Source organism: Canis aureus, chromosome 16 (genome assembly GCF_053574225.1).
Source record: "Canis aureus isolate CA01 chromosome 16, VMU_Caureus_v.1.0, whole genome shotgun sequence".
Lineage (NCBI taxonomy): Eukaryota > Metazoa > Chordata > Mammalia > Carnivora > Canidae > Canis > Canis aureus.
In genome coordinates, this window is record NC_135626.1 from 8,573,995 (window position 1) to 8,595,892 (window position 21,898).

Genomic DNA, 21,898 nt, shown 5'->3' on the forward strand with positions numbered 1-21,898 from the left:
TGACATTCATTTCTCTTTGTTGCTGTGTGTTCTGGCCAAACACTCGGACTCTGTGGAGGCCTGGCCTAAGATCTAAGAGGCCATAAGGAGAGGCCGGCTTATCAGGCTCTAAAAACCATCACCAGTACTGACAAAACAAAGCTCCTGAAGTGTCCATGTACCAAGGGCCCCATCTTTTATGAAATTACGAGGCCACTGGTTTGATTCTGGCCTAACGCTCAGATAAAACACAATACCATTTTAGGTTACAAAGTATGCTTCCTGACAACAGCTCGACAAAAGCTTACTGTGTTTGTTTTTCTTCTCTGGTAGAGGAGGTGGTTTTTCTGGGTCACCCGTTGTTGATTCAGGAACAGTGAAATCACCCACAAATTCGACAGAGGCTGAGGACCCTCCTTGCTGAAAGGGGAGAATAGCAGCAAAGGGCGTGAAGGGGATGGACGGGACCGAGGCTGGGTTCTGCAGGTCATCTTCCGAGATGTTGTCATATTGTGAGGGGTGCCGCTCGTAGGACATCCTGCAGCCAGAGCTGTCCGTGGTCTGGGAGGCCGCACTCCTGCGCTTCTTCTCAGGGAGAGCAGGTGGCATGTCTATCTGCTGTCCTGGGGCCAAGGGCCCCTCTGGCTGGGGACAGCTGCCAGGCGCTGGAGGCAACTGGAAAGGATGGCCAAGAAATGGAGACCCAGACTCTCCCAAAGACTCTGGCAATGGGCTAAGGTTACAGGCCACTTGCTGAGGTATCTGGTCTGCATTAGAGAGGTCTTGCTGAAGGAATTCGTAGTCAGGATCATAATGATCTGTGTTCACAACAAGAGAAACATACCCATTAGCCACAAGGCCCTGCAGAAAGAAATCATCCAACTCTCTGCTCTTCCTAATCCCTTTTATTTGTGTGCAATGCAAACATAATTCCCATCTCATCTATATGCTTTATTTTATATTGCCCATTCTTCTCCCTCTGAAAAAGTAAAAGCAGGTGGGAAAATGGCTGTTTGCTACCCTGTTCTTTGTATTTTCCTAATTTCTTATTTTAAAGAAAAGAAATATGTGTGACCACTGTAGAAAATATGGCCAAAAAAACCCATATCAGGAAAATAAAAATCATCCACAGTCCCGTAATTTAAGTATCTGTTTACTTTAAAAAAAAAAAAAAAGATTTTATTTATTTATTCATGAGAGGCACAGAGAGAGACAGAGAGAGGCAGAGACACAGGCAGAGGGAGAAGCAGGCTCCACACAGGGAGCCTGACATGGGATCCAAACCTGGGTCTCCAGGATCATGCCCTGGGCTGAAGGCGGTGCTAAACTGCTGAGCCACCCGGGCTGCCCTCTGTTTACATTTTGATGGATTTCTTTAAAAGTCTTTTTTCCCCCCTAGGATTTTTTGTTTTTTAAATCCAACTGAGAAACTGCGATGTCCATGGTCTTAGATTTTATCTAGTGTATTGTCACTGATTTTTCAGAGCTACATATTTATTCTACCAAGTGGATATATGACAACTCATCAGATTTCCTACCGCTGAGTCGTTAGCTTCCAGTTTACCAGTACTCCCAGTGATGCTGAGATTAATGTCCTTGGATAGAAATCTTGCTATAAATCTCTGATCATGTAACAATAAATTCTCAAAGTGAAATGTCCAGCTCATGGGACATGAGCAGTTTAACGCTCTTGAAATCTCCTGCCAAGTGCCTTTTAGACTTTCCTCCGGCCCCCACGGCACATGCTCTGCACCAACCAGGAGGTCAGCATGTGCTGGTCACTTGACTTCACCCTCTGTCAAAAGTCGTCAAGGACTCTCCCCCTTCATCTACAGCTCTGAACAGATGGTTCTTAATGCTGGCAAAGGGAGTCAGATGGTACACTGACAGATTAACCATAATAATGGCTACCATCTGAGGATTTCCTATGTGATTTCATCCAAACTTTCAACCTCCTTGAGAGAGGTAGATATTGGTACCCTCACTCTGCAGATGAGAAAACAGGTTCTGAACGACTTGGCTAGGGCCGTGTGACCCCAGAGCAGCCACCAAAAGATGATGAAACAGGAGGAATGACCAAGATGCCTGGGACTCACCTAGTGTTTCACAGCTTGTGTTCCGGGAGCACTGGCCGCTGTCCCTGTCCAGAGACGACAGCTGCTCATCTGACTTGCTGAGCTTGCCTATGCTGCTGCAGGGGGACAGACGGGGCGACTCTCCGCCGTATGAGTGGCTGCCTCCTGAGAGTCGCCTCTGTGTGTAACAGTCCACATCAAAATCCTCATGTGGAAAAATAAAAAGCCCAAGTCACTTCTGAGAAATGGTGGCAGAGTCCAGGGGAGAGAAATCAGTACGTTTACTTAGGGAAGGAGACTGCCAAACTCAGAAACCCGGTTGGAAAGCCTGTCTTTGATGTAAGCAATAAAAACCCATGTCTGTGACTTCTGAGAAAGAAGCTTTTACGAGTGCTGGGACTGTGTGGCAAGCGAGGGCCCTGGGGCCAGGCTCAGATGTCCTCAGGAGACACTCCTCAGCTCCAGTCTCTCCATTCCTCCCCCCCCCCCCCTCCCTGGCCATGTGGGAATTTCTACCAGGTCCTGTAGTCCTGTCAAGAGAAGGAATGATCCTCTCAGTGCTAGGAGCTGAAGACCACTGGGTTTCTTTTAGCTTCAGGATTAAAGTTCCCAAACCCAAAGCCTTCCTCTGCCTTGCCAGATGGGGCTACATTACCTGCCTATTAATTCCAACAGGCAAACTGGAGCCACTGGTGGCTCGACTCATGGGGGCAACAACAGCCACTCGGGTCGGGGATGGAGCTGACTGTCTTTTCTTCGGTGGCAATGCTGGTGGAGGACTGAAACAGACCAAGAAATTCTATCAAACCGAATAACCCAAAAACTCTTTAAAAAGACATTAGGGTATAGAATGTGGGATTCTTTCATTATCAGACACATTACACCTACTTTTCACACTTTCAACTCTTGTCCCACACCATCACTGCCCAAATAAATCCTATCAATGCCAAAAAACCAAAAATCAGAAAAATCCTTTCTTATCCTTTTATAATAAATTATACTAAGACTATAAGGCACTCCAAGGGGAGTTCTTGGAGTGTGTAGCAAGGGAAGGTACTGGGGCTGGGCTCACATCCTCCACAGATGCCCTTCCCAAGAAAGATCAAGATTCTAAGGCTTCCAAAGAGCAAAGGGCTGGTTCCAAGTTCTTGACCTAATGGCACTGTCTTCATTTTGTTCATCTACCTATTCTTTCATTAGATTATATCATAAGTAGAAGAAGGTGCAAGAAAAACAATTACCTGTTATCAACCACCCGAATGCCAGGTAAGGGGGGCTTAGGGGGCGCAACCTCCTCATCTGTTGAGTCTGGGAGTAGCTCGGCCGACTGGGACATGCCAGTTGTCTTGTTGAGAATCTCCACCTCGCGATCTGTCAGGGGGAGCTCAGACTGGCTGGAGAAGGAGAAGAACTTGGATTACAGAAGGTTACAGAGCACACAGAGGTCCTGGGCAGGGTGCAATGGGACCCGAGCATGGAAATAATGGGGGGCACCGGGCCGAGGGGCAGGAGCCCTAGACACTGTGTCTGGAGTTCCACAGCAGAGATGGGTTTTGAGTCTGGGTGGATCACCAAGCAGGAGCCTGGCCAAGTCCTCCTGACTGCATCTCAGTTTCCTTGTCTGTAAGAGGAAGCCTCAGACTCCATGGTCTAAAGGCTCTCCAAAGGCTCCAAATTTATGTTTTATATTTTTTCTAGGGGCTTGTAGTAGTACTTGTTGCAAGGCCTTAAAAACTGTCCACATTGCCCTCAGTTTATTTTCTTGACAAAGCTAAAAGCTCTCAAGCCAAATCCCCAAAACCCAGGCCTTCAAAGTTCTTTCCAATCATGAAAGGAAGCTGCTCTGGAAAAGTACAGGTGTGGTCACGTGCACACTCACATGGTATCCGGAGAAAGAGCCCCACTGACTATAAGTTAACCTTGAGAACGGGCACTACTTCAAAACGTGTTTGAGCTGTACACATTTTACAGTAATACAGGTGCTCACCCACAAGTCACTGAAAAGGAATACGTGCCTCAAAATAGCCTACCTACTTTAGCTCCCATTCTTTCTTAAGTGTAGACCCAAGGTGACCACAGTGACTGGAGGGTTTAGTCAGAACTCACCCGTCCGGTTTGCAGGCTGGGGAACTGGGTTTCACTGGGCTGGTTGGAGATGGATGCCCCTGTTTCTCGATGGTAAGTCTGACCAGCTCCTAGACCCCATACAAGAGAGAAGCATGAGGTGCTAGGAAAGCTCCTTGCTGCTTGGTATTTACCACAAGGCAGGTCACTCGTTTGTCCTCCAGTACTTAGTCTTTTGTGCCTACAGATTTCCCACCCGCCAGAAATGCAGTATTATTTGACTTAGATAATCTGCATGACTCTCCAAAATGTCCCCTAACCTCCAAAAATACCTTCGTAACATGTAGAGAAGTTTCAAATGCATAATGGCACTTCCTCTTGGAAGGGGGAAATGACAAACCCCATGGTCTCAAAATGACTAAGTTTAGTACAGAAATTAAAAGTCCAGTGGATCTGATTCCCAGTCAGCTTGTGGGGGGCAAGAACTACTCTTTAGTTCTTAAAAGCCATTGCATTATACAGGATGCTGCCTATGTTAATGAGCAAACCTCTGGTGAGGGGAAGGTGGTTTCCCAAAGTGAGCTGGTGCTGGGTGTGGTAGCAGCTGGTATACAGAGATGACTGGTTAGCATCTTTGTCAAGGGACAGAAAGTTAATGGTACATCACCCAGCAGAGACAGGACTTTGGAAAAAACATTTTTTAAAATAGAAAAAAAAAAAAAAAAAGATCAGGACCTACTTGTCCCCACGCCCCTCCTCCCCGCAATTAGAATGCATTTTACCCCAGTTTGATGGGTTCTTATGATCACAAATCCCCATGTATGCACCACTCAGAACATTGAGCATTTCCGCTGCTCTCTCTGGTCCATCTGCCCCACCCCAGTACCGTTTCACTTCTATTTCTTAGATTACTTTTGCCTAGAACTTGATAGAAATGGGACCATTGCAGTATGTCCTTATCTGCGTCCATCTTTCTCTGAAGAGCTATATGGATATCTGATTCACAGGCCATAAATTCAGCCACTGACTGACTGCAGACAACCTGATGGTTTTTTTGCTCACAGAAATGAGCTACCACCAGCACAGCTGCTTTTATGACTTCGCATTGTCTACAGAAGAATCTGCACCCATTACGAGCCCCACCTCACTTTCCCTAACGTTTGCAGCCCTACTCTGTCACTATTCTGTTCATCTTCTTTTGCTCAGCAGGGCACAAGTAGCTGGTTAGCTGGTTCCTTTTCATTGCTGAGTTGTATTCCCAGCCATGGATAAACCTCCACTTCTTTATCCATTCTCCTGTTGATGGACATCTGGGTAAGACCTACTGGTGTTGCAGGTGGTGGTGGAGCTTCCAGCATGAGTATCTATTTCTGAAGTTACAGAGGAGGCAGCAATGGGTGTAAGAGGGCACAGCAACATGTCCCTAAATCAGACTGCAAAGGCTCTTCACACTCAAAATGCCACATGCAGGAATCGCAACGTATGTGCTAAGGCAGAGTTAATATCCTCCCTAGAGCAAGGATTCTTTCGGAAACACAAAAATGAGGAAAAGGCTGAACATACCAAAACTAATATGAGAGAGGAAACTCACAAATGTACACACCAGTGCTCAGTAATCATCAGAGACTCCAGCTTTGATGGTGATGAGACCGAACCTTCCAGACACAGTGGGTGAGAGTAATGCTTTCAACAGCCTTTTTAGAGGATAATTTGTAAGTATGTGTCCAAATTTAATATGTCTTTTTATAATATGTCGTAGAGAATGTCATAGAGGTATGCAAAAAATAAGCCACAAAGGATGGTCATCACGGCATTATATGTAATAGATAATATCAGACTACTTGATACTCAATAATTCAACAGTTAATGCTAGGAACTGATTATGTAAATTATGATAGAGCCAAACAGACCATTACATTGCCAATAAAAAACAAACTCACGAGAATATATGACAGCATGGAAAGACAACACAATACAATGTTAAGTGGAAACACAGCCTCAGGTGGCACATTGGCGCATGCGCACGCATGTGTATGTGTGTGTATACAGTATGTTTTGGAAATAAAACAGAACCAAGAATACATTTCTAGAAGAAAAGTATGCCTATAAAACACCACTTATTTTCTTGTTTTTTGTTTCTTTGCATTTTGTACACTTTCTACAATGAACATTACTTCTGAGATGCTAATTAAAAAAATACAACCAAAGGGATACACAGTACAGCTGGAATCAGCACCACCCCACCCCATGACAGCCAATGCCTATTCCTAGAGAATTATGGAGAAGACCTCTGAGAGCCAAGTACTAGAGGAAGAAAGGAGAATGTTCATATGTTCCTGTTACCACAATGTGTTACCACAACATAAAGTCAAATAATATCTCACAGATAGTTAAAGACTAGCTGCCTAGCTGGTGATTACAGATAGGACATGACAGAAAAATAAGAGACAGATGACATGATGAGGAGAAACAGCACACAGTGGGAGGGGAGAAGAAGCCCGTCAGAGGCTGTAGGGGAAGAGCATCACAGTATCAGAGGGGTCAGAGGGCCAGACCAGGGTGTCCTGGAAGCCGCACATCCATGCTCACTCTTTTCTACATGCAGGGTGAAAGAATAGAGGCCTGCATACTTGGATCTGCTGATGTACGAGAAAAATTCCACTAATTCTTCATTGATTCACGAGCAATTATAATTAGAATGTCATCTTTCTGGGGAGGCAGCTGTGTGAACTCAACTACTGAGCAATGGCACAAGAGTCACGGAATGGCAGGCACATATGTGCGAGTGTATGTTGAATTCCAAAACAATGACACGACTGCAGTAACTCTCCCTTCCATGGTGTGCTGGCCTTGGTTTGTAGCGGGTGTAAAGGGGGCAGGCAGCTTTACCACCCCCTCCACCTTCTGGATGAGAACCCTAAGACAGATGAGAATCCTAAGAAGGTGCACATACCTGGCACACAGTGTGCCAACAACCCTCATCTCATTCAAAGCGGACCATTTATAATGTGGCAAGTGCCCAGCTCCTCCTACTAAAGGCAGAATTTCTGAGGGATGTCAGATACTGAATCCTCCTGAGGCACGGGTTTGAAAAGACCCAGAGAGACAGTACCAGACTGTGTGTGCACAGCTGGCAATTGCAAACCAGACAGCTACCAGTTCACTGATGAGCAGTTTTCAAAAGCCAAAAGGTATTTGGAAACGTATCTTTCTAAGTGCATCATACTTATTCATCCTGAAAATGCTCACAGAGCTGTTTCCATCTTAAGTGACCTTCAACAATTCAGAATACAAGCCATGGCACTCGAGTAAGGGAGAGACAGCCCCATCTGCTCCCGTCTTCTCCTTGGCACCGAGACGAAGTTCCTGCCTGACACAGAAGATGTGGGCTGCAGGAGGAAGAGCTCCTTATGGGTGTGTCTGTGGGCAACACTCACATCATAAGGCTCACTGCCATGCTGTCCCCACCATGAGGACACCACACTGCGGCTGATGCCCTCCAGGGGCTCATACACCGTGACGGAAAAGTCTCCTGTTCTATAGCCATCAGCCTGCCGTGCCTGCTCCTGCCTCACTCGACCCCCTGTCACATTCTGGGACTGCAAGAGGGGCTACGACACAGCACCTCTAACGATCAGCTGTTTGCAGACAGGTTCTTCACTAACACTGACTGTGGGCTGCCACTGGGGACCTTCCTGTACTGAGGCAGCAGAGTGAAATCACAGGGGTGACAAATAGGGACCTTCCTACTCACATCTAAAGCATGAGGGGTATGAGGCAGCAACAGAGCAGACCAAGTGTCCTCCTCCTCCCATGCAGCCAAGAATAGGCAATACTCAGCATGCCAGGTGCACAAGCGGGCTAGGTGGTGAGTGACTCCTGAAGCCAGCTCCCAGAGGTTTGGTCCAGCCTCAGGGCACTGCCTGGCATTCCTCAAAGGGTCTAAAGACAAGGAAGCCAGAGGAGACCTCAAATTCAGTGTGGGAGGAAGAAAATTAAGACATGAGTTTGATGAGGTTAAGTGAAAACCCTGGTGGTCTTGAATGTGAGTTGGAAGTACTAGTAAAAACTCCAGATGTGTTTTGTATGACCAAACAGTAGCAATGAGAATGTGGCCCCTCGGTATGGTATCTAAATGCCATTTACCAGCAAAGGGAATCAGGGCTCCTTCAAGGAATGGCTGGTTCTAGTTCTGTGGTAAAAAAATGGATAAGAGGACTTAGAACTCAAAAATAAAAAGACAACTCAATTAAAAACTAGGCAAAGGATTCAAACAGATATTTCTCCAAAGAGATATATAAACAGTCAATAAGTACATGAAAAGAGACTTGACATCACTAGCCCTCAGGGAAGTGCAGATCAAAACCACCATGAGATCCCACTGCATGCCCACTGAGACGGCTGTATTAAAGTGAAAAGTGGGAGCAGTGAGGATGTGGAGAAGCTGGGGCAGCTGGAACCCACAGGCACTGCTGATGGGGACATAAGATGATGCAGCTGCTTTAGAAAATACAAGATCAAACGTAGAGTTACTGTATGACCCAGGAACTGCACTCCCAGGAAAATATACATCCACATAAAAACATGTACAGGAGGGCTCATGGCAGCATGACTCGTAACTGCCAAAAGGTAGAAACAACTCAGACTTCCAAATGTCCATGAAAAAACAGTATGTGGTATATCCACATGATGGAATATTATTTGGCAATAAAAAGAAAAGCATGTACTGATACATGCTCTAACATGGATAACTCAGAAGCCATTATGCTGACAACAGGAGCTGGTCACAAAAGGCCACAGAGTATATGATTCCATTTATGTGAAATGTCCAGAACAGGCAAATCTATAGAGACAGCAAGTAGATCAGTATCTGCCTAAGGCTGGGGGGATGGAAAGACATGGAGAGGAGGTATGGGAAAAACATAAAGGATATGAGGTTACTTCCTGAGGTGATGAAAATGTTCAAAAATTGACAGTGGTGTCGGTATAATCTGTGGATATATTAAAAATAAAATCACTAAAAAAATAAATAAAATAAAATCACTATATGGTATAGGGTAAGTGAGTGAAATCTACGGTATGGGAATTGTATCTCAATAAAGCTGTTTACCACCACTGCCACCACCACACCTAAACAAAATAAGTATCAGATGAGCTTGGAATTATCTTTTCATACTATAAAGTAAGAAAACTATCAAAGACCTCTAGGGTCATGTCGCAATGAACTCAGGAAATAGCCTGAAGAAGTTGTCAGTGGCCCAAGATGGGGTCTGGGCATGAGTAAGAGTGACAACCTGAGTGTACTAGAGCCTGGCTGGCATGGCTCCATCCATGAGTTCAAAATACTATCAGAAAAAAGCTCAATTCACTGATCACATTAAAGGATGCCAGCAAACATTATTTCAATAACTGGTCAATAAGGGAAGGAATGAAGCACTGATCCTGTCTTTTCTCCGAGAATTATAACTCAGGATAACCATAAATTGACATAGGAAGTTAGCCATTTAAGTGTATCCCAGCTAAGTAATGAAGAGACCTATGCAATAATCATCAGTGACTACTAACATCAAAAATGGAAAGATGCCTCTTGATGAAGGTGCAGGGTAGCACCTAGGAAGTATTCAAAATATGAAAACCTGCATCTGATTCAGTCTCTGGTTTTACAGGAAATTCAAGGGACAGAGGAACATGCTAAACAATACTGCACAGATGCAATCAGCAAAATCCAGAATGTGGGAGACTTTCAGCAGTGGTAATCCCTTCTGAAAAAACAAGTAAGTTGTAAGGACAAAAACACAGAGAAAAGGGAACATTAGGTACATATTAATGAATAATGTAGAAAACCACACCCTGCATGTAGGCCAGGTCCAGCCCAGGGTCTGCTGTCTGTAAGGCCCTCAGGGTAAGAATGCTTTGTTAAGGGGGCACCTGGGTGGCTTGGTTGGTTAAGTGTCGGGCTTTTGATTTCTGCTCAGGTCATGATCTCAGAGTCCTGGATCAAGCCCCTACATGAGGCTCTGCACTGGACAGGGAGTCTGTTTCCAGCCCTCTCCCTCTGCTCCCTCATCCCTACCCCCCTGCTCATGCTCGCTTTCTCTCTCTCTCTCAAATAGATTCCTTTTAAAAAATTATACTAATCAAACAACAAGAATATGCAACAGAGACCAATATGTGGCAGAAATCACATGTAGCCTAAGAGGTTTCAAATAGTTGCTACCTGGACTTTCACAGAAAAAGCCTGCTTTGTCCTAGAGCTATGCACTAGGGCATTTACAGATCAAAGGACAGATGTCGAGCAGCCAGAGCGGCCCAGGTGGCTCAGCAGTTTAGCGTTGCCTTCAGCCCAGGGCATGATCGAGTCCCATGTCGGGCTCCCTGCATGGAGCCTGCTTCTCCCTCTGCCTGTGTCTCTGCCTCTCTCTCTCTCATGAATAAATATATAAAATCTTAAAAACACACACACACACACACACACACACACATACACACACACACACACACACAAAAAAAAAAAACAAAAAACAAAAACAAGGACAGATGTCTGGGATTTACTTCTGATGATCCAGGGGAGTCCGAAGAGGTACTAAAGGAAAAGAAGCATGACCAGCAGTGAGGACAACTGTGGAAGCTATGTTGATGAGGCTTCATGATACTGTTTTCTTCTTGCAAACGTTTGACATTTTTCATCAAAGATTTTAAAAAGCAGCTGAATGAGGAATAAAAGAGATGGCTCATTTGAGATGTCAGTGTGCCAGGGACAGCTTGTTGCCCATACTACATGTTCTACCTTATTGACAAAATTTCAGCTGGGCATGTGACCAAGTTCTGGTCGATAAAATGTGAGTGAATTTTGTGAGGCCTTTGAGGAGGCATCCTTAAATGGAGAAGGCACATCTTCTTACTCTCTCCTCTCCTCGCTGGCTGGAATGTAGACACGACGGATGGAGACCAAGCAATCACTCAGGACCAGGAGGTGGAATCCATATGTTAAGGATGGCAGGAAAGCAAGGGAGGAGAAGATCACACGCCTGACCATTGTGTGAAAACATCATTAGCCTCAGACTGCCCATCTGTTAACTTCTTGTACCCAATGGAGAAATAAAGTTTTATCTTTTAAAAACCAGTATTATTTTGGATTGTCTTGCAGCCAAAGCTAATCCTAACTGATACAGTCAGAAAAATATTTCTTTCAAAATATTCCTGTTATAAGTGAAACTGATAAAGGGAAACCTCACTAATGTGGAGCTAGGAGGCTAGAAAGGGGAACCACACCACTGTTATCAATTCCAGGAAGAATCATCACTCACAGACCCCAGCAGAGGCACCCATAACAGGAGGGAATCATGACTACAGACCCAACAGCAGAGGCACCCGTAACAGGAGGGAATCATGACTACAGATCCAACAGATGCTGCATCTCCTACGAGGAATCTGCTACCTCAGCAACTCTGCCAGTAAGGAACCACCCTCGCCCTGAGCTCTTGCTTTTCTCCAGTGGCCTTCTGTTCAGAACAGTCCCTCCCAACGTCTTCTTCCTTCTCCATAAAATAATGCTCTCCTTTCTTTGTTGGACTTGTCTGTGGTTTTGCTATGGCTTGCATGTCCCAAATTGTAATTCTCTCCTATTCCTGAATAAACCCATTCTGCTGGCACAATAACTGGCTGTTTTATTTTTTTGGTTAACATATATGAGGGGAGTCTGGCATGGTACCAAGTCCAATTTTGGGTGGTGATGGTTAAATGACAGAACTGCAGGTATTCTAAATTTTCCTCCAAGGCTGTGAGCATGAGAAGTTTTTTTGTTTTTTAAGATTTTGTTTATTTATTTGAGAGAGAGAGAGAGCACAAGCAGGGGGGAGGAGCAGAGGGAGAGGGACAAGCAGGTTCCCCACTGAGTAAGGAGCCTGATGTGGGGCTTGATCCTAGGACCCTGGGATCATGACCTGAGCCAAAAGTAGACACTTAATGGACTGAGCCCAGGAACCCTGAGAAGGTTAACAAAATAAAAGTGTGAGTGTGAATAGTGTGGGGTGAGGGTTGGGGGGCTAGAGGTCAGGGGAAGAGGCTCTGAGAACCAACATCCCTGGGAAGTCTGCAAAGAGGGCGAAGCAGAGCCAGGGAGGTAAGTAAGAGACTGTGCATCTGAGAAGAGAAGCTGACATTTAGATGGCACAGATAGGGAGAGCTGGGGTGCTGGTTTCAAAAGGACAACCCAGGTCACCTGCTGGAGCTCGAGGGGCTCGGTTCCCAACAGCCAGGTGTTAGGGCCTTCACATTCTTTCCTTGAGGAGTCATCATACTCTCTGAGCCTTGGGCCCTATGAGCAGAGCACCTGCCTGGGCCAGATCAGATAATAACAGGTCTGTCTTTTGACGTGATGCGTGGAGAAGAGCCACAGCCACTGTCAAGAATTGGTAAATGCGAGCTGAGTCTTCCTGGGTATTAGCATTTCTATGGTTAACAGTACTTACCCAGTTTACTGGGCACCCAGCACTTGCCAGGTACTTCATATACATCACCTTACTTAATCTTTCTTCAGTTCTTCAGGGTAAATATTTTAAAACCTACTTGAAACTCACAGAAGTAACTTGCCGAAGGTTACAGAGCTAACAAATGACATTTATGCAGGGCTTTAAATAATAAATGGTAATAAACAAAGTAATCCTGTTTTAAAATGCTTCTTCAACATTTCAAAAAAAGAATTCCATTTAACAATTGAGTGAGTTACTTGAAAGACGGTGACTCAGTTTAAAGGAATGTGCCAGCATTTCTCCTACAAGTGGGATGACGACACCCTAACAAATCTATTTTATATCTGCACGGTCCCCTCCCTCCCAGCCAACTGAGGCTCTCACAGCAGTAGGGCACAGGCTCATAAGGTGACCTAAGCCTGATGGGGACAGGGAGAGAAGCTGGAGGCCAGCTGGCGTGGGGAGCAGGAGCATAGTTGGCCCCTCTCATGGGAGGCAGCTGAGGGTGATGGGGAGGGCACAGGGCCTGGGGTCCAGCAGGCTCAGGGGTGAGGTAAGACCTTGCCACTGACCACCATCTGCTGGAGTCTCTTCCCATAACTGAGAGGGCAATCACATCACATTCAGAGTTGTTATGAGCATGAGGAGGGAATAGATGTTAGCTACTGTTACTATAAGGCCCCAAGGACATGCACCAACCTACAGTGTCTGGACTGATTCCAACTATTACAAGCTCTCAGGAACAGGCCAACTCCTGCACACCTCTCTGGCTTTAGCCTGTCTCTCCCTCAGAGAAGAGTCTCTGACCACCCTGAAAAAGGAAGGTCACCCAAACAGACAAGACCATGTGCCATTTTTCTTGTAACACTCATCCGAGTTATAATTAGAGATTACAAACTCTGTCATCCTTTTCCCTCTTTAGATTCTAAGCTGTATCAGGTCAGGGACTATGCCAGCTTTATCACAACATTCCCAACGCCATCACACTGCCTGGCACATAGGCAGTTCTCAATAAATGCTTCTTGAGTAAATGAAATGGAACTGCATTCACAGAGCTCATCACCTAGAGAGTCTTCATTCTAGGTGAAGTATTTTAAAAACAATTGCGGAAAAGTTACTTGTTTCCAGACACTGATGGGTTCATAATCTGTCAGCTTCTCTCTCTCCCTCTCTCTCTCTCTCACTGGTCAATTTGAAAAATCAGAGAAATGTTTCCTTTAGACATTGCTTTTAACAGATACTCTGGCACTTTAATGATTCCATAATGGAAACTGACTTGGGAACGTGACAAAGCTCTATACATAGAAACTCCATCTCATCTGTTTTGGGCATTCTTTTTTTTTTTTCAATGATTTTATTTATTTATTCATGAGAGACATACACAGAGAGAGAGAGAGAGAGCGAGAGAGAGAAAGAGGCAGAGACACAGGCAGAGGGAGAAGCAGGCTTCATGCGGGGAGCCCGATGTGGGACTTGATTCCGGGACTCCAGGATCAGGTCCTGGGCTGAAGGTGGCGCTAAACTGCTGGGCCACCCAGGCTGGCCCTGTTTTGGGCATTCTAACTTGTTTCGAACATCTCAATATAATTTGGCAGAAGGAAACCTGAACAATGTCACCTGCAAAATAACAATTTTCAATAACAGCATTTCCAGAAGCCTGGACAGGAAGAGTCAGGGGTGAGTGAGCCAGGACTCTACACACTCTGCTGATGAAGTGTGACTCAGGTCACGTCTCATTCTGCCCTGTTAACCTCGAAGAGCTGCAGGGAAGATCAAATGGGATAATGTGTATGACCACTCCAAAATCTGGGAAGTGACAAGGTCTTGCACGACAGCCACTCAAGGCTTAAGTCTCACTGGCCAAAACAGATGGCTTAGGACTTAATACACTCTGGGGAACAAAGAAAACCTGGAGCCATCAGAGGTGGCACTTGGTGCCACCCAGCCAAGCCTCCCTCTAAATGAACTCCGTGATGGGTCCAGCAGACACGGCGGCTACTTACATGGTGCTGCAAGCAGGGAGCCACAAGGACTTCCCCAATCAACACAATTCATTCTAGAGCAATTCATAACGTTAAGCAATGCTTTCTTAGCCTTCCCTCAGAACTTCTGGGGGATGTCAATCTAAGGAGGCAGCTTGTAGGAATCTGCCAGCATGGATGAATAGAGAAGGAATTCTTTAAAATACCTCAGCTATAGTTTTGGACTGAGGAGTGTAGGAAGGAGGATGACACAGCTTTTAGTTTTTTTTAATTCCCTCAAGCCAAGAGATTAGCTTCTAAAGCACACACCTAGCACCACACAATTAGTTAAAAAAAAAAAAAAAAAAAAAAAGCAGCTAAAGTCTGAATGCTTAGTATGTGCCAGGCATTGTTCTAAAAGGTTTATATGAAAATAAATAAATAAATAAATAAAAGCTTTATATGTAGTAATTAATTTAATACTTTCCACAACCCTAGGGTATATGGCACAATTATTATACCCATTTTACAGATGAGTTAATTAAGGTACAGAGCCTTTGAGTAAATTGCTCAAGTTCACAAACTAGTAAGTAGTGAACTTGGGATTCAAACCCAGCCGAGTCCAAGGCTAAGTCCTCTCTCTTTCCACTATATAATATGGCCTCATGAAACAGCAGGTCTCTACTTTCTTTCCCACTGCTCACAGCCCTAATCCTGATCCAAAGACCCTCATCCACTTCATGCTTACATTCTGCCTCGCTCCTCACCCACTAGGACTTACTGTCTCAATTACAGTTTGTCTTGTGGACCCCAATTTCAGGCCCTCTATGGCTTTCACCTCTTACCTTAACTATGATTCATAATTTCCCACTGTGCTGTTTCCAACTTCCCTGGCTAGTAAAGTCACAGATCGCATCAAGGATTTCAAATCCAGACAGTTTCACTTCTTACTCATCTCAATCCTGCTTTTCTACCAAGAATCCCAGAAGTTCTTAGAACATGAAAAGATAGCATCTGTCTTGCTGAGAGTTTTGCTAAAAGTCAATGCAAAACCAATTTCCTCTGCATTTTGTCTAGCTGGCAAGCACGCAGAGCCAGAGCTGTAATGTAAAGACTTACTGAAGATTTAATACATGCTCAATAAATGTTGATTGCTTCTGGCAGCTTTTCCAGCTATGGAGATATGCACTCCAAAGGTTTCTATTGCTGTAAGAGCCATTTGTAGCAGAGAGAAGTAAATGGCTATGGGACAGAGCAGGACACCCCCACCAGAGATACTGGAAGACAGTTGTTTTAATGCATTCAGTTTTTTAATGCATTCAGTTTGGGAGAAAGGTCTCATGTGACAGATGTTCAGCAGGGAGGCCTAGCGCCTGCAGCCTACCTTCACTCCATCCAGTACCGCCTTGATGACCCCCTTCACCGTTGTCACCGTCTCTTTATCTTCTGAGTTCACACCTTCCAGCATCACTTGGTCAGACCAACGGATGAGGTTGGCAAGACTTTGGTACACTCGGCTATAGCAAGAGGAGAGGGCTGAGCTGGAGGAAGAGAAGAGTTTGTTAGGAACGTTAAACGGTGACTGTTTAACACAGAACTGTTTAATACAGAACCAGTTTCTTGGTGATGGGGGCACGTTTCTCAATTTTTCTAAGAGCCACACCTCCTTTTTGATAACAAACTGTCCCCACCCCCTGAACCTATGCCCTTATATCCAACAAATGCTGTACAGAGCTTTATATTTGAGTGTGTCATAAAATCTTTTTTCATTTCCTAAATATAACATAAAAATTCCATCGCTATAGTTTATATACTTCTTCAAACTTCACCCCTCCCTTGCAAGATTCTGGCCTCTGTTAAGGAGTGTCCTATTTTCCCCTCCTCCTCGCTGCTAATCATTAGTTAAAGCACCATACACTTCTTATTTTGATCAGACGAACATGTTAAATGTATCACAAGGAGCCAACAGGTTTGCAGATTTTAGCAAGCAGGATCCTTTACTGAAACAGCCTCTAAACATAAGCTCCAACAGATCTGTAACTCACTAGAATTCCTTCTACCATGGGCTCAGCTTCATCATCCTCTGCACCATCTCCATGGCAGACATGCCAGAGCAGTACTCCATTTCAAAAGCATGGCAAGACGACAGATGAGAGGAGAGGAGGCCTGTGGCTTGGTGGGGGGAGAGGGGGAGGTGCCCATTGTACACTGGGATGCCCACACAGAGCGGAAGGCCCAGCAACTTCTGGACACCTCAATGATCAGAGAGGGGAGGCCCAAATGTAGACTTTTTAGATCTCCTACACAGTTTTGAATAACTAGAGATAATTTTTCCATTTTAAATATTATACATTATAAGAAAGGAAGAGCAAAAATATGGAAAAGTTGGGGGATGCTCCTTCCTCCACTGAAAAAAAAAGTGGGTAGAGAAAAAAAGTGAGGTAGACATTTAGGGGCCAAAGATAGAATTTTGAGAAAAAAGTAGAATATTGTAAGATATGATTAAAACAAGTTCTAAAAGGGTGCCTGGGTGGTTCAGGTCATAATTCCAGCGTCCTGGGATCGAGCTTCGTGTGGGGCTCCCTGCTCAGCGGGGAGCCTTGATTCTCCCACTCCTGTTCCCCCTACTTGTGCATACGGTCTCTCTCTCTCAAATAAATAAAATCTTAAAAAAAAAAAAAAAGATCTAAAAACAAAGCTATTTAAAATAAAAAATCTGAACCAAACAATGCTCTAGTGAGAAGTTCTTCAAAATCAGGTAAGGAGGAAAAAGTTTTTCCAGGACATCTACAATTTCCATTCAGCCAGTCATTCCACTCTGTGCATGTTCCAACAGGAGAAAAGAACAGTCAAAGAATGAAAGCAATGCCTTGAGTCCCATTAGAAACAAGAACAATTTACCAAAGGGGCCCTGGGAGAGCCAGGGTTTGGCTGCCTCAGAGAGCAACAGGAGTGATAAGTATTGGGTGTTGGACCCACTCCCTTGGGAAGGAGGGTTGCTGGAGGGAGACAGGACCTCAGTCTTCCCTGGAGGCTGGACTGGAGGTGCTGGAAATGCACCACTAGCAACCCCCCCAAGCAACCCCGCCTTTTCCCTCCAGGTGGGACCAGGGGAGGCCTCAGTGAACAAGGACTGGCTGCCTTCTGCCAGAGTGCCCGTGAGGGATTCCACCAAAGTGCCAATCACCCTGTTGAGCTATGAGCAAGGATTAGCTGAAAAGGAGGTGGGGAGATGCTTTTCCCTACTACTTAAATTCTACTTGCACCGGATGGTTAACGCTTCCCTGAGGGCACTTGACGGAATCTGGCAACTGTGGCCACGCTTCACAGAATTAGCTTGGGAGCAGAAGATTCCTGTGTCAGGGGCTAAGGCATTAAAAGGAAGGAGGGTTCTGGATGTGAAAATATCCACAGGACTAGTGGCTGGTCAGTTTCTGAAATGGAGGGAAGCCATCAGTACTGAAGGCAAGCATGGATTCTGTTCTCAACCGTCTCTGGGTGTTCTGTGCCTTCCAACACTGCTTACACTCAGCAATGCAGCCGCTTGTTCCAAAGCCAGCCCACCACTGTCCCAGCTCCCTAAGGTAGGGCGACCAAAAGCCCATCAGCTAGGACACACCACGCAGAGAAAGCTCTGCACAGAAGACAGGAAGACACTTTTCCAGCTTATAAACTGCACTGGAGGAACGAGATGACAGAAGGGATCGAAGAGGAAACTTCAAGGAAGAGCTGTCAGGGCGACCAAGAAAAATACTATCAGTTGACCTTGCAAGAATTTCAGGAAGAAAAGTCCTGGAAGTGGTATCAGCCAAAGAACTACCAGAAAAAAGAGAGTCATTGCTGCTTACAGTCACATCCAGGTGTTTGGTTCTCTCTAGGAAAATGCTCTAGACATGAAATCATTTTTGTCAACTACAAAATAGCTATAAAACATCACCATACACCAAAAATGCCCCCAAACCACTGTCCTATCGCTGATCCATTCCTCCAGTGTTGGCGCAGCTAGAAAGGAACCTCCCAGGCACAGCTGCGGGCTAACGCTCCAGGAACAACAGTCCCAGCAGCCACACACATGCACTGTTCGCTGGACTCTCCTAGGGAGGCTCAGCACCTGACCTGAGGCTGGCGGGGCACAGCTCCGACTCCCCACTGTCCCTCGGTCAATGCCCCAAAGTGGTCACACTCTCCTGGCATGATTGCTGTGTCCCCGCCCTCCAGGAGCATCCCATGCCCTGCCAGCCCTTTGCTTTCCTGTTCCCTCCCCTGCCCCAATGGCCAGTCCAATTCTCACCTTTCCTTCAGGCCCTGCTCCAGCAGCTCCTGCTCCAGGAAGTTTAACTGGACCATGGAGCTCTCCTCTAACTCTCTCCCTTAAATCCCAACAGAGCTGCCACTTGGTACCATAAAATTAGTGCCTTATCACACATGGGGAAGTTGAGTTTTTCCACTAGGTCCTAACTCTTCCGTGGTAGAGACCATCACACAAGTAGAGGTGCAGGAGAACAGTGCATCAAAAGCCATCCACACATCTGACCCTAGTATACCGTCGGGCACATCCCCTCAAAGGAGAACAGCACTGGGCCCTTCTATGAGCTGGCACGAAGTTAACTACTAGAGAGAGACAGTCCTCGGTCTGGAGACCAGCACACAAATCACTCAGTGTGTGACACCTAGGTAGGGCACAACAGGACTCTCAGGCTCCTCCTCTGGGCCAGGAGCACAGCCTAGAGAAGTGAAGACTGTAGCGGGGCAAAGCCATACCAATGTTTTATCCTCCATGACCAACTGACTCAAAGAGTACAATCCACAAGGGTCAGCTGAGACTCCAGGGCAGAAGGCCCAGGGCAAAGAGCTTCTTAGAAATAAAGACACTGTTTGCACTATCTCCTAGAAGAAGAAAACCATGCACTTCGCTGCCAAGTTCTGAAAGCGGTTCATAAAAGCTCAGTCTCACAGGGCTGTATGAACATTAAACTACCTCAAGGACCTGAAAACAGAGATGCGTTTATCCTGAGCAGGTACCAGAAAAACCAAGCCAGTAGGCATCTGACAGCCTCTCAAAGAAAAAAGTGCCTGCTAGGCTCTCACTTAAGATTACATTTAATATTCCTTTCCTTTCTGACTTAACAACAGAAATGGGGGCAAGTTGCTCCCAACCTTCAAGGGAAAAGTGCACTCCAGCAACAAAAGCAATCTTCCACTCCACATACCTGGCTTCCAGTGACTCTGGGCACTGTCTGGGACAGCCTGGCTTGCCACAGTTAAATGTTTCATGAATCCATGCTCTAATGGGATTCTTCTTTACCTCTTTTGGCCTAATCAGCTACGCAGTCAAGGTCTCTACCAGGCTAGGTGTTAATAGGGCTTAATGTCTCTATATGCCATGGGTAAGGAAGGGGACTAGAAATGTATCCAAATCAATCTGATTACTGCCGATGACCTAAGGCCAAGAAACAACCACAGACTTCTGTGGCTACAGCCCTAGCAAGGGCAGAGATCTCCATCGGTGTCAAGGCTTCATGAGCAATGACATCAACCTTGGGAGAACATCCATTCATAGCTGCGAAAGGCAGGGAGAGGGCTCTTTTCCCTCCCAGAGCTCTTCTCTATTCCCAGAAGCCCATATTTTGAAATGCTCCCAAACCAAGACACTCAGAGGCCTCTCTTGCTCTGACACGGCCAACGAGTTCAGGGCAACTCACCTGTGTTGAATTCGAGGATCGCTCTGCACCAGGGGTAAGATGGCCTCCAGCACCTTGCTGGCTGACCCTGGCAGCATCTCCAGTACCTTCTTATCAATAGCCATCTTGTCCACGATAGTCTTAAAGTAGCGCAAGGCACTAACAACTTCCTTCTCCTTCTCTTCCAGCCAGCTCAGGTTCTGAAAGGAGATGTTGAGCATAAGGAGGGAGGAGAAAGATTAACGGGAGCTGTTTTGGAAAAATAAAGTATGATTTCTAGCTTGAGATCGATGCAAACAGTAAAGGCTTCTTATTGCAGAGACAAAGCCAAGTTACTTTCTAAGGTCTGCAGTCAGGAGAGAGGCTAGTCTTGAAGGAAGGAGGAGGGAGCCTGGACCAAGACAGTTCATTTAGATACTCCTGAATTCCCTTCCTCGTTCAGAGTCTGATGTGGCCTGAGGTTCTGAAAATTGCTTCTCCTCCTCTAACCACACTCCTCTAACACCACTAATCTCATTAGGCATAGGGAGGACTAATTTGCTGATGGCTATAGGAAGCTTACAGAACTAACAGTTAGGTCCCATGGTGCTTATCTATCCAGTAAATCAAATCAAGAAATCCCAAGGTGAGACAGTCAGAGGCATTTATGTCCAAAACCCATTCTCCCAGGACTCCTCATGAGATTCCCACATTCAACACAAAGATGTAGTCCCCACCCAATGAAATGTCATGGCTCTCTCAAAGGGTCTAGAAAACCCAGGGTTTGAAAGGGGGGATGGCTCTGGGGTGAAAAGGTGAAGAAGCCAGAGCAGGGGGCAATGATTCAATCACTACTCGTGTAGCAAATGCTAACAGCATTCACAGTCCCTGTTCCTGAAGAAAGCTCAGCTAGGACAAAAATAAAATACAGAGTTCAGAGCCCTGAACTTACCAGTATGCAAATTCCCATGCCCAAATTTTTTCTCCTTGACTACAGGATACCTCGAATCCAGTCAGTGGCCACACACTGCCCCCACCCTTGGTTCCTTTCCCCAACCTCCCTCTCTATTGGCTCTAATATCATTGACCCAGGTCCCAACTGGCTGGTAGGGAAGGGAGATCAAGGACGATCTATAAAATGGTTAAATCCAAAAACGGATACCCCACCCAAGTAGAACTGATCACATGTCCACTGCAAATTATCATCGCTGTATAGGAGGAAAACTGCCACCTGTGGGCTCTTTGGGGTGCAGTGAATATATAAATAAAAGCAACCAAAGACAAGAAAAATGTTTCTAGAAAAAGCTGATTTAAACAATAATCTATAAATAAATGATAGATAAGTGATGATGATTCAGAATACTAGCTCTTTTCTTCTTAAACAATGGGGAAGGTTTAGTTAAAACGTTCTACACTGGAGGCATTTAATGTGTAGGAATATCAAAAGACAGATATATAAATGGGATCATGAAGTAAATAGATTCTTTGGTCAGTCAACTTCCAAAGACCTGATTCACTTTCTCTCAAAGGGGTACTTCGCCAAAGGTGGTCTGTAGACCTCAAAGATGAAATTCTTTAAGAGGGGGAACCCTTCCCTGCCCCCATCACTGGCCTCTTTACTCTCACCTTTTTTCTTTTTTTCACGACTAGACGTGTTTATTTACTGTGTTTCCAAGAGGCCAGGCTCT

At 45.5% G+C, this 21,898-nt stretch overlaps 1 protein-coding gene across 19 annotated transcripts in view; it reads right to left on the reverse strand.

Annotated features, from left to right (window-relative positions):
* RAPGEF1 (Rap guanine nucleotide exchange factor 1) overlaps nt 1-21,898 on the reverse strand; it is a 137,393-nt gene that overhangs the window by 42,869 nt on the left and 72,626 nt on the right. For all 19 annotated transcript variants that reach the window (XM_077851142.1, XM_077851148.1, XM_077851144.1 and 16 more), the window contains 7 exons: nt 20,253-20,431; nt 15,935-16,091; nt 4,161-4,249; nt 3,296-3,448; nt 2,710-2,833; nt 2,076-2,259; nt 288-797 (listed from right to left, as the gene is read on the reverse strand). In XM_077851142.1, the coding sequence (XP_077707268.1) occupies nt 288-797; nt 2,076-2,259; nt 2,710-2,833; nt 3,296-3,448; nt 4,161-4,249; nt 15,935-16,091; nt 20,253-20,431 (1,396 nt within the window). The remainder of the gene's footprint in view (nt 1-287; nt 798-2,075; nt 2,260-2,709; nt 2,834-3,295; nt 3,449-4,160; nt 4,250-15,934; nt 16,092-20,252; nt 20,432-21,898) is intronic.